Here is a 13,714-nt window from a genome sequence, read left to right on the forward strand (position 1 = left end):
ACTTTCCGCCCAGCTCTTCCTCTGTTACTACCAGGCCGTCTGTGTGCCGCCACCCTGTTCGTCAGGCACCCCTTTCCCAGTGCCCTCCTATCTTCCCCCCTCGCCCTCCTCATAGCCCTTATTGCTAGTCTCCTGTACTCTAGTCCCCACTCCCTATCCAGCCACCCCCAAACAGACCTGACGGCTTACAAATCTCACCCTGGAGAAATGGTTTCCCTCCTACTGGGGCAGTTCTCAGGCGGTTCAGAATTGCCAGGACTGTGGATTCCCAGCGACGACCTGGCAGACACGGGGAATCCAAGACCATGGCAAGCGAATATTCAGCCTGGCCTGCGCCTTTCCTCTGCTGCCTGGGCAGCCAGACTGCACAAGCGTCTGCATTGGAACTGGCTTCTCCGTGGAACTTGGTCTGTAACCACAGAGCAAACTGCAGAACCAGGGGCAGAGAAGGTAGGGGATTGAAAAGCATCGAATCTGTTCTCAAGGAGGGAGGTGATTGGCCAACGTGAGGTCCAGTTTTATGTTCATTATCTCCTGGGTTTGCCAGTTGATGGCAAGCCTTTTTCCTGGCAGTATCCAGAGGCAGTTCTAGTAAACAGGCTGGATTCGGAGAGGCCAGAGCTGTATCATACGAACGCTGTTGCCTGGAGATGGAGTGGGGTGCCGTTGCCTAGAGACTGCAGAAGGCCCGTGGCCGAGCGAGTGGCAAGAGGACGCCGAGAGAGCCCGGGACCCACCGAGCAGCTCCAAGGCCATGGCGGGACACCCGAAAGAGAGGGTGGTCACAGATGAGGTCCATCAGAACCAGATCTTGTGGGAGCTGTACCTCAAAGAGTTACGAACCCAGAAACTCTACACGCAGTACCACGTGAATCCCCTGCGCAAGGTTCACAGGATTACGAGGAAGCCCATGTCTTGGCATGATAACCTGGAGGAACCCGCAGACGCCAGGTTTCTGAATCTCATTCACCATGCTGCCCAGGGGCCAAGGAAGAAGTACCCGGAGGCACAAACTGAAAAGCAGGAAATTGGGTGGGACCCAGAGCCCTTGGTCGACCCAGAACGCAGTGACCACAGGATGAACCACTTTAGGGCCTACAATGACATCACTCTGTACAAAGCTAAAATGTGGAGCTTGGGAGAAGATGATCGCCACAAGTAGCATCTCAGCAATGGAGTCAGTTCCTGGATTTAATGTCCTAAATATCCACTACCTAGAAGAGTAAATATTACTTTAACCCCCCGTCCATAATTCATGGATAATGGCAAAAATTAGGAAGCATAAAAAATACGCGGAAGAAGGAAGTAAAAATTGGCCATTATCTCATCATATGGAAGTGACTAATATTAACATTTTAAACCATTTGTTTTTAAAATTAATAAATTGCATATATTTATTGTGTTAAAAAAAAAAAAAAGACCAGGGCCAAGGGAGTTTACACAGTTTATTTGCACATTTTGGAGATCCTCAGGCTCCTTGGTTCAGATATAGCATAACTTGGGATGAAACTTCTCTGCCAGTGATTTTATCTCATCCTAAGAGACCCAAGAGTAGAGGATTTAATAATGGCAGTATCTCTGCAGCTCTTTTAATGGTAACCTAGACTTGCTCCTTAGCTGTAACTGCCCCGAGCCTACAGAAGATGAGAAAATTCTTTAAAGGTGTTTTCTCTCTGATCTCTTTCTTAGTGTAAGAAAGCCTGTTAACACAATCTGTAATTGTCAGAATTCCCAGGAAGAGAGTAAGACGAATGATGGAGAATGAACCCATTTCCTTTACCAAACTTAATTCATAGATCCAAATGCAATATCTAATCCTATAAAACTTCTAGATAAAACAGAGGTGTAAATTTTGTGACCTTGAAATTGGGAGTAGTTTTTTAGATATGTCACCAAATCCCAAATAATAAATGAAGCAAAATTGGTAATTGGATGTCATCAAAATTAAAACCTTTTGAGTATCAAATGACTCCATAAAGAAAATGAAATGACAACTTACAAGATGGGAAAAAGTAGTTGAAAATCATACTTATGACAAGGGTCTGGTATTCAAGAACATATAAATGACTTTTACAACTTAATGATAGGAAGACAAACAGATTATAATTGGGCAAAGAATTTAATAGACATTTCTCCAAATAAGACATACAAATCATCCATAAATATATGAAAATATGTTAAATATCAAGGGAATGTAAAACAAAACAATAATGAGATACCACTTTGCACACATTAGAATGGTTGTAGCCAAAGAAAAAGACAAAAGCAAGTGTTGGTGAACATGTAATGAAATTAATATCCTCATACGTTGATTCTGGAAATACAAAAATGTGTAGCCACTTTGTAAGCAGTAAAATATAATTGTTTAAAATGTTAATTATATGGTTACCACATGACCCAACATTTCCATTCCTAATTACACACCAGAGAAATGAAAATATGGTGATGTAAAAACTTATACAAAAATTGTGAGAGCAATATTACTTATCATGGCAAAAATGTGGAAACAACCCAGATGTCTATCGGCTGATGAATGGATTAACAAAACCTGGCATATTCACACAATACTACACTGTTTGGCAATAAAAATAATGCAATACGGATATATGAAGTACCATAAATGAACCTTGAAATCATGCTTAATAAAAACAGCCTGTCAAAAAATACTGCATATGATACAATTCCATTTATATGTGATAACCAAAATCAATAGATTCATAGAGATGGAAAGTAGACTCATGGTTATATGGGGTTGGGGATGGGGCATGGGGAGTGGTTCTGATGAGTATGGGTTTTTGTGGGGTGACGAAAGTGTTCTAAATGTGATTATGGTAATGGTGGCACAATTTTGTAAATACACTAAAAACCACTAGATTGTACAGCTTTAATGAGTAGACTGAATAGCACATGAATTATATCTCAATAAAACTGTTCTAAAATAATGACACACAAATTAAAAAAAAAAGAAAAGTAAAATTCAATAAAACAGAAGTTATTTTAATGTCATGTGGTTTGCTGCCTAAAATTGGCAAAGTAATTAACTAAGTCATCTTGTAATAAATTAAGAATACACATTATAAAATAATATAAAATAAGGTACAATGTAATAGCTGATAGAGGAGAGGAATGAGAATCATAGAAAAAAGCCTTTCATTATCCCCAAGGGTAAAATAATCAACCCAAAAAGGAGAGAAAATAAATTACAAGAGATCAGAGAAAGGGAATGTAAACACTAATGTAGTATATGTAAACAAAAATACTTCAATATCCACACGAAATATAGATGGACTATATACGCACTGTTATGGGTTGCATTGTGTTCCTCCAAAAATTTGTATATTGAAGTCCTGAACTCCCAGTATCTCAGAATGTGGCCTTATTTGGTGATAAGGTTACTGCAGATGTAAATAGTTACGATAAAGTCATACTGGAGTAGGGTGGGCTCCTAATCGCATATGACTCATGTCCCTATAAAAGGGGACATTTGAAGACAGACAAATAGCGCGAACAAACAATTCTCAAAGAAGACATTTATGTAACCAACAAACTTATGAAAAAAGGCTCATCATCACTGGTCATTAGAGAAACACAAATCAAAACCACAGTGAGATACCATCTCATCCCAGTTAGAATGGTAAGCATTAAAAAGTCAGGAAACAACAGATGCTGGAGAGGATTTGGAGAAATAGGAGCACTTTTACACTGTTGGTGGGAGTGTAAATTAGTTCAACCATTGTGGAAGACAGTGTAGTGATTCCTCAAAGACCTAGAAGCAGAAATACCATTTGACCCAGCAATCCCAATACTGGGTATATACCTAAAGGATTATAAATCATTCTACTATAACGACACATGTACATGTATGTTTATTGAGGCACTATTCACAATAGCAAAGACTTGAAACCAATCCAAATGCCCATCAATGATATACTGGATAAAGAAAATGTGGCAAATATACACCATGGAATACTATGAAGCCATAAAAAAGGATGAGTTCATGTCCTCTGTAGGGACATACATAAAGCTGGAAACCATCATTCTCAGCAAACTAACACAGAAACAGAAAGCCAAACACTGCACGCTTTCACTCATAAGTGGGAGTAGAATAATGATAACACATGGATACAGGGAGAGGGACATCACATACCGGGGCCTGTTGGGGGTTGGGAGCTAGGGTAGGAATAGCATTAGGAGAAATACATAATGTAGATGACGGTTTGATGGGTGCAGAAAACCATCATGCGACATGTATACCTATGTAACGAAACTGCATGTTCTGCACATGTATCCCAGAACTTAAAGTATAATAATAATAATAAATTCTTTAAATTAAAACTAGCCTATAAAATTTCAAAGAATTGCATTTATTCAGAATAATTATTTAGACTGCAGTGCAATTAAACTAGAATTTCGTAAGAAAAACATGTCTATAAAATATGCATTTCTGTAGAAATTGGCCAGTGCACTCTAAATAACCCATGGGTCAAAAGAGAAATCATGAAATAGATTACAAAACATTCTGAATTAAATGATGATTAAAAACTATATATATCCAGTCTTGTGGGATATTAGTAAAATCACAAATAGGTCAACGTATAATCTTAAAGACAGTTTTTGGAAAATAAGAAAGGCTGAAAGGCAATGACTACTCATCAATCTTCAAATGTTTTAAAGGGAACAACAAATTAGCCCTAAGCAAGTAAAATAGTATAATAAAGACAAGAGGAGAAATTATTGAAGTAGAAAGCAAATATAAAATAGGAAAGATCACAAACAAAAATATTATTTAAGATATCTATTAGAATTTACCACCCATTGTAAGACTGATTAAGAAGAAACTTAAACAAGCACTTCATTAAAAGTGATTATTAAAAGCCAATATACATATGAAGAGGCAGTCAACCTTACTAGTCATCAAGAAAATACAGAATAAAATAGCGCTGTGTTACTACATATATACACATCCACCAATGACCCCTCACCAAAAAAAAAAGTTCTCAATTATAGTTAGAGCAACATCTATTCTCACACTCTGTCTGTAATTTGCACAATGATCATTCGGCATTTTCTACTTAATGTTGTATATGTATGTATAAATTATGATCCAGCCTTTCCACACATGGCATATATCCAACATGAGTGCATGCTCATAGGCACCAAAAGATATGTATGGGAATGTTCCTATCAGCATTATATGCTGATTTTATATGCTGATTTCATGATTATGAAAAAAACAGAAGGAATTCAAATGTCTATAAATGTTGGAATTAATATAATTGAACAACATATAAGAAAAAAATTAATCAAACCCCTTTTAATATATAAAAATATAAATGAATGTCACAAGAGTAACACTGGGTAAACAAAATCCCATAAAGTACTGGGTGATGCTACCATATAAGATGTAAAATCAGGCTAAAATAATTAATAACGTAGAACTCAAGATAGTGGGTTTTGTTTTGTTGGTTTGGGTTTGGTTTGCTTATTTTTAAGAGAAAACATGAGTGTATTAGCCCATTCATACAGCTATAAAGAACGACCTAAGACTTGGTAATTTATAACGAAAAGACGTTTAATTGACTCACAGTTCTGCATGGCTGGAGAGGTCTCAGAAAACACTGTGGAAGGTAAAGCATGGCACGTCTTACATGACCAACAGGAGAGAGAGGGAGAGCGGAGTAGGCAGAGGGGTACTGCTAAACACTTTGAAACCATCAGATCTCGTGAGAACTCACTCACAATCACAAGAACACATGGAATAAACTGCTCTCATGATCTGATCACCTCACACCAGGTCCCTCCCTCAACACATGAAGATGACAATTCGAGATGAGATTTGGGTGGGGACACAGAGCCAAACCATATCAATAGGCAGGGTATGACAGGAGTGTCTGGGTTGTTGGCAATAGTCTTTTTCTTGACCAAAGTGGTGTTTACATAAAGATTCAGTTTGTAATAATTAATAGAGCTCTACATTACCTTTTGTACCATTCCACATATTACAATCTACTTCAATAAAGCCTTTAAAATTAAAGTAACTCACGTGAGAGCTATTGCAGCCTTCCACTCACCCAACAAATGTTTGCTGATCACTACTACTATGCAAGCATTCTGTCAGACATTGGAAATACAGAGATAAACAACACAAGGTCTCTTTGCCCAGACAATTCTAGAAAAGATGGAAAATATGTAGACACTCATTAAAAATGCAGCATAATATTTGCTAAAATGAAGCTCTTAAAACCCTGATGCTTAAAGTGAGTTACATCCAATTTTAACATCAAAATATATGATAGCAATGTATTAACCTGTTTAATAACATAGGAATTCATCAATCAATACTAATAGATATAAATATACATATAAACAAGTAGTAGAGAAGGAAATGGTCTTCTTTATAGCAATAGAATGGCAACGAATAAGCAAAGAAACAATAATTGGGCTAGTAAAAACCACCATTTGTCAAAGATAATAGTAATAACCGATTCAGGCATAAGTCAATGTTAAAATAGTGGGTCTAATTTTGATGAAAATAGGGTATTTTACAGTCTCAAAATATCTCCTCACAATTGCTAACTCCAAAGAGAAATGTAGTTTCTTTATAGAAAAGAAACCTGGGAGATAACATATTAAATTAAAAATGTATAAACATTAATGACATTCCAAAGAACTGTTCCAGATAGATGCTAATAAACTCCGTGAAATAAATGCAACAAGTAATCCTGCATTGGACTCTGAGCAGAATTACTTTTCTTATAAGGACAATTTTGGAATAGTTGGCTTTAGAGTATTCTTTCAAAGTGCAATATGCTTTAAATGTGTTTCATTTCGTTTAAATTTGCAGAGGTTTCACTTTGTAGTGGACGTCTGTAGTTTTCATTTTCCAAGTATTCCTTCCTCCTTTATCTGCTGAAGAAGTCCTATGTCTGCAGAACTGCCTCTGGCGCTCCAGGGAGTTCTGGAGAAATGACTTGTTACAATTCTCTGTCTTTCTGCTCTGAACACCAGGGAAGTCATGTAAGCCAAGGGAGGCAAATCGGAGTCATTTGCATACTTATCCAAACTTGGGTGAAAATGTAAAGAAAACTTTCTCTTTCCTTTTTTAATTTTTAAATAGCAGTTTCAGATACTTGGTTCAATATAACATAGAAGTATGCTGTGAGACAGTAGAAATAATATACACTGTGTGTACTATATAATTGTGTCCATGGTAAGGTGTTAAATGAAAAACGATTAGCTTCAGAATAGTCTACTTTGATGAACCAATGCATATTAAAATATTGTATATTTGGTTATATTTATTTTGTTTATATAAGAAGATATCAAAAGAATATAAATCTAAAACAAAACTAAGATTGGATGAAAAGGAGAAATACTTTCACTTTCTAAAATGCTTTAGTGTTTGAAATAATTATCTTATAAATAAAGCAAACGAAACAAAATAAAAGCAACATTTTCTTGTTGTTTATTGCTATGTGCATAAAGTATGAAAAGATTTTTATTTTGTATGCTGAGTACCTTATTATGCTTTTAAATATCCTGGGGTGTTTTTGTTTGTTTTATTTTGTTGGTTCTCTGGACTATAGTAGGAATTCTGAACCTCACTTTTCTTCTGGATAGCTGGCATTGTGTTAAAGTGATGGCAGCAATAACTATCTGTACCCACGGTCCTTGGAACCAAGTCCAGAATATTTGGATGAAAGTTAAGCACAGGGATGCATGATGGCCACACCATTTCCAAGTATACTCCACATATCTTTGTCTGTGAACCACATTAACTGTCTCCAAAACCCAGTGTAGAAGGAAGGGTATAGTGATTAATGTGATAAATGGTTGATTATCATGTATAAGTAACCTGGCACAAATAAGGAGAAAATAATACTTTCAATGTGATCTCAACTGTGAGAGCATATTAAGGTATAACAGTAATTTTTAAAAAGATATAATATTAAAATATTCAAGACAAATAAAAAGAAATGTTAAAACTGTATCTTTTCTCTTAATCTGTGCCAGAATGTTCATGAATTTCTATATATTTGGAGAACGTTTGAGTGTTTTCTGTCCTGAGTTAGAAAACTTTTGTTAAACATAGCTTCTTCCAGCATTTGAACTCATTTATAGCACTGCCTAAATATGGCTATAAGTAGGCACAGTGACCACTGAAAGCATCCCCCTTTGGGTTACACAATAGGTATCTGTAATGTTTGGCATGAGGCAAGAAGGAGTTTAGCCACTGTCTACTTGCTATAATAAAGAAAGTGTTATGACCTCACCAAACATTAGGGTTAATGGTCTTTCCTCATGAGGTTACTTCCTCTCAAACAGGTGCAAATGGCTAAGGTTTTACCTGCAAAATTGTATTTAGAGATAGCTGAATTTGTAGACAAGGAACACGGAAAGTGAATAAAATTCTGGGGCTAATGAAATCATCTAGAATTGCTATGTCAAATTAGTCCTAAATATAATCTGATTTTTCATGACATGTAGCTAGAAAGTTTCTGAATCCAGTGGTATGCTGGAGATGGCTCTCAGTAGCACATGGAAGACAGTTAAATTTTCAGGAATGATGTCAGTTGGTTCACCTGACAAAGGTAGCTTGAAATTGGCTCTGGTGGGGATAATTACACCATAGAAATTCACAAATGCTACAAATCAGGATTTCTCCCACAACAACCAGCCAGCTATTAATATACATTTTCCAAAACACTTCTGTGTAATATCGTTCCAGCCAAATGATCTTTCTCTTAATTCACACAATCATTAAGACCATATAGACCATTACTCTAGGGCAGAATTTGTATGGGAAACATTTGGAAGGAAAACTAAAGAACAATGCCACAAAGTAGGGACAGTGGGGAGTTCTAAGTAGAGCAAACCAGATGAAATGCCTGGAGAGCCCAAATAAGGTTGTGATTGAGGAATATCCACTGAAGTTCAGGGTTAATAGTTCATGATTCTTTTTGTGTATAGTGGTGGAGACAAAACAATGTGCACTGGAATGAGTAAAACCATGGGAGGACAGAGAGTGGTGAAAATGAGTTTCTTTGGAGTACACGGAAGATTCTGCTTTGAAGATAAGACTGAGAGGACAAAGATAAGAATAGCATGTGGGATCAAAGGAAGAGTTTTACTTTGTTGTTTTGCTTTGTTTAGTTTTTAGCATCGTCCATTCCCATGCAAGGCTGAGGAAAAGTCCCAAAAGAGGAAAAATAAGCCTATGGCAGAAAATAATATTTACTAGAGCAAGGCCTATGTGAGGCCAAGAGCTGATGAAATTAAGAACATAATTCTGATTGGCAGGTAGGGAAAAAAAGGATGCACTATTGGTAGAATCAGAGAAATTTTTTACTGGAAATAGGTATTTGAGAGAATGCATGTCTAAAGGCCTTTTTATCTTGGAGAAAGGGGGACTCATTCTGCAGACTTTACACAAAGGTGGCAATAACTGGGTGGTGCTTGAAGAGAGTGGTAAAAGTTTATGATAGACCCTGGGTTAGTGAGCAAGGATGCTGCCTTGCTCACTAACAGGTGAAGATAACATTGCTGAATGTGTATTTATTTGCCTTTTGTTCCTTCTCCTCCAGTCTATTCTTCCTACAGATGACTCCTTACGTTAATGTTTGAAATTAAAAACTCACAATGTCATCTCTTAATATGATAACATTTGCAAATGTACATTTATAAGATAAAATTAAACTTTCTCCAATTTAGCTCTAGTGTATTCTGTTCCCCTTATCTTTCAACATTCCCTGTTGAAACTCTACATTCCATTCACCCTGGCCAGCTTAATCTTTGTCCAATCATTTCAGTTCTTGTATTTCACATCCAGTGGAATTATCTCTTTCCCCTTCTCCTCTTAACTTATTTTCAAACTTCAAGTTTCAGCATAAATGTTCTCATCACTATGAGGTCTTCACTGGCATTTTTACTGAGCATAAATTGCTATCTTCTTATCGTCTAATAACATTTTTAGAGACTTCTAGTAAAGAACTTGGAAGATCGAACAGTAATTTGTTTTCAGTTGTGTGCCTCTTTCCAAATTCTGTGATGAACAAGTCCAGAGTATGTGTATTATGCATGTTTTTATCACCATGCAGGTAGTACAGGGTCAACCACAGTGTTTAGTATGCGGGACTTAAGAATGAACAAACAAATACATAAAAAGATGAGTTGCACGCAGTACAAAAATCAGAATTACAAATAGCAGTACCACCAACTGTAAATAACCTTGCTTACTTGACAGTAGAAAAAATAAACAGCATATATACTATTGAGACAAACCACGAGGAGACAGTTTCTGGGAATTATATCATTCCATCTATTTATTTCCTAAACATTTTATCGCATAAATAACAAAATGAATGGCATCTGTCTCTTTTCTGTTTCCAAATAAACAGTATTATTAAATTAGCTACAATTGTGAGATCTGGGCCAAATTTTTTGGGCTCCATCAAAGCATGGCTCTACCACTGAAAGCTGTGGAACCTTGAATATGTCACAAAATGATTTTTTCTTGAGTTTTATCTATAAAACAATAATATGAAGATTAACTTCCACTTAAATTAATTGTGAAAATAAAACAACACTCATAAGGTTCTTAGATAAGGACTTTATACATTGTAAGTGTTATTATTGGCCATTAATAATTAGGAAATAATTACAAAATACTTAGAAGACTCTTTAACAAAACTTGGCAAGTTCAGATTCCTTATATGTATTGGGTGAGCAAAACATGCTCAATAAATGGTTCAGAAAGTGAAAGTTTGAAATACTCACATTCAAGGGGGTGAACACACCCCATAGGTTTTTTCTTCCATTATTGCCTCCACTAGGGCTTTAACTCTTTGATGGAAATGGCTATGCACTATTTAAATGTCTTTCTCTAGTAGAGATAGAAGACCCTTGAAGCCCCTTGAAGGAAGGGGTTATGCCCTATTTACATTTCTATGTGTAGAACATACCACGAGGCCTAATGGATAATATATATTCAAGGACTATCTGCTAAATGCATGGATCAATTACGTTAAAATCATACATTTAGTATCTAAATTTTGATCATGTGTTTATAGAAGATGATTCCCTTTGTTTACTGTCTGGATCATTAAGCATGGTCAGTAGTTTCACAAAGACAGTACATTTGCTATATTGGCTGAAAGAAAAATACTAGATAAGAGAGACAATATCTTTGTGCACGCATGTCACATTCCTCTCATGAAAAGACTACTGGAATCTGACTACTCATTGATGTTAAATTTAACTCCTTTACAACACAAAATTAACTGTCTGAAATGCCTAGATATTAGGGTACTAAAAGAGGAAACAAAAAAGGTAACAGGTTGGTTTATTAAATACTTAAAAAAAGATTTATTGATGATTATCTAAGTTGTAGCTACAAGGTCTCTATACACTAAGAGAAGAATGTCTACAGTGATACATAATTTCACAAAATAAATATCTTATTTGGTTAGATCCTAAGAGGTAAAACAGTTTTGCAGTGAAAATATCTGTTTTACTGAAATTTATGTTTGGATTGTTATAGGTGAATCAAAATTTATTTTAAGCCAGTGGGACTCGTTAAACATTTATAGAAATGTTTATTCAGCTTGCTAGCATAGTCATCGAGTTTCCTTAGTAGGCAAGAACACTTTTGTCGTTACATTTTTCAGAGTGGAAATGTGCCACAGATGCTAAATGGCTAAAATATTTAGTTATATTTTAACAAGCAAAAATACAGCCCTGCACCTAGGACATTCTTGTCCAACTGTATAAAAGAGCAATGCCCTCAAGTGTTGTCCCAGGCTTGGAATAGAAAAGATAATAGAAAGAAAAAAAGTGTCAACCTAAAGTGTAGCTAGATATGTTCAGTGGTATTAAAATATCATACATTCCAAATTACAAAACAGTGAGGCTCATTATCTACTTCCAAATATATTTCTCTCATCACTCTACTGCTAAAACCCTCCCATGTCTCCTGGTTTATTACATAATAAATCTATACACAGCGTGGTATTCAAGGCCCTTCACAATCTGTCCCTAATATCTATGTGAGTTATATCCCACTATTATAACTTTATTCATCCTACATTTAAGCCAATTCAGCTTTATTACTTCTGATCATGCCTTTCCTCACCCTGCTACATCCATCTGGATTACTCTTCACTCAAAATTTTGCCCATGAAAGTCCCACTCATTCTAAAAGTGTCCACTGAAACGAATTTTCCTCCATGAAACCTTTTAAGATCATTGGGTTTAAATGGAGACATTTTTAAGTTTGATAGAATTTTATCTTTCACCTGGAGAATTTAACTAACTCATGTCTTACCCTGCTTTCTGCAGTCACGGTTCCTTGCCAACAGATGACTCATGCCATAGATACATATAAGCACATAATATTTATGAAGCATTTGTTTTATCGACCAGAGATGTGAATTTGTAAGTGTATTGAGTTGAAAACCTACAAGATAACTAGGCTCTCCTCCACAAATCAATCTCCTTTGATTCTCTCTTTAAACACAACAGTAACAAAAACAGAAGCAATCAAAAGGGAGCTCCTCATCTTCACATGCACAAACTGCATATTCTCAATACACTGTACATTTGCTCAATTTCTTCTTTCCTCCAATTACATTAATTTACTCAAAAACCAACCTTTTTTCTTGAGCTTTGGATTCTGAATTTTCTTTCCTTCAGATTCTCAAGGGCATGGCTTCAGTGTTAATTCTCTTTCTTTCCTACATCAGCAATTTCTCAGTCTCTCTACCAGGTCATTTCTAATCGTACACAAATGTGTTCTGGGGCTCTCTTATTAAACAAACATGCAAGGAAAAATAAACTCTTCAACCCAGACAAGTCACTTTACTCTTTTGTTCCTTACTCGCCCCTTATGCCAAATGAAAGTGATAATAGTACACACAGCATATGGTTGTCATGAGAAATAAATGAGTTTTCTACAGTAGTGTAAAATGCTTAGAATACTGATTGGTTTAGAATAAGAACCCAATAAATCATAGTTGTTGCTATGACTGCTGTTGTTACTAATACCAACACTATCCTCAGTCATCAGTACCTCTAGCTGGTATCTAAATGTTGCTATACCACCAGAAGCCACTACTTCTTTCAGCTTCTATTCTTCTTTACCTATATTGTTATTCAAAGTAATCTCACCATTCAGCATGGTTTTAAATAATTCATATAATGTTATTTTCTCCAATTATATCTCGTGTCCTGACTTCCCCTCTGAGTTCCAGAACCTTATATCTATCTGCTTCTTAATATCTATATTTAGATGTTTAATAAGTATCTCAAAAATAATATATCCAAAATGGAAACCTAATTGAATCCAAGGAACCTACTCCCTACAACCTTATTTTCCCCATCTCAGGGACTAAAAAGTTCACTTAAGAGTTACTACTGTGGCCATTTTCACGATATTGATTCTTCCTATCCATGAGCATGGTATGTTCTTCCATTTGTTTGTGTCCTCTTTGATTTCACTGAACAGTGGTTTGTAGTTCTCCTTGAAGAGGTCCTTTACATCCCTTGTAAGCTGGATTCCTAGGTATTTTATTCTCTTTGAAGCAATTGTGAATGGAAGTTCATTCCTGATTTGGCTCTCTGCTTGTCTGTTACTGGTGTATAAGAATGCTTGTGATTTTTGCACATTAATTTTGTATCCTGAGACTTTGCTGAAGTTGCTTATCAGCTTAAGGAGATT

General features: G+C 36.0%; 2 protein-coding genes across 5 annotated transcripts in view; one reads left to right on the forward strand and one right to left on the reverse strand.

Annotated features, from left to right (window-relative positions):
- The window catches only part of LRFN5 (leucine rich repeat and fibronectin type III domain containing 5), a 297,077-nt gene that overhangs the window by 45,951 nt on the left and 237,412 nt on the right, over positions 1-13,714 (reverse strand). The window lies entirely within an intron of this gene.
- LOC108540586 (protein FAM183BP-like) lies at positions 653-2,509 on the forward strand. Its single transcript, XM_017889709.1, has one exon. It carries the CDS (start codon positions 755-757, stop codon positions 1,160-1,162), a length of 408 nt encoding a protein of 135 aa, XP_017745198.1. The 5' UTR covers positions 653-754; the 3' UTR covers positions 1,163-2,509.

Source organism: Rhinopithecus bieti, unplaced genomic scaffold (assembly GCF_001698545.2).
Source record: "Rhinopithecus bieti isolate Rb0 unplaced genomic scaffold, ASM169854v2 scaffold_15572, whole genome shotgun sequence".
NCBI classification, from domain to species: Eukaryota; Metazoa; Chordata; class Mammalia; order Primates; family Cercopithecidae; genus Rhinopithecus; species Rhinopithecus bieti.

Excerpts from the sequence above, each read along its gene's own strand:
- LOC108540586 (XM_017889709.1), top strand. The coding sequence starts at position 755 with ATGGCGGGACACCCGAAAGAGAGGGTGGTCACAGATGAGGTCCATCAG.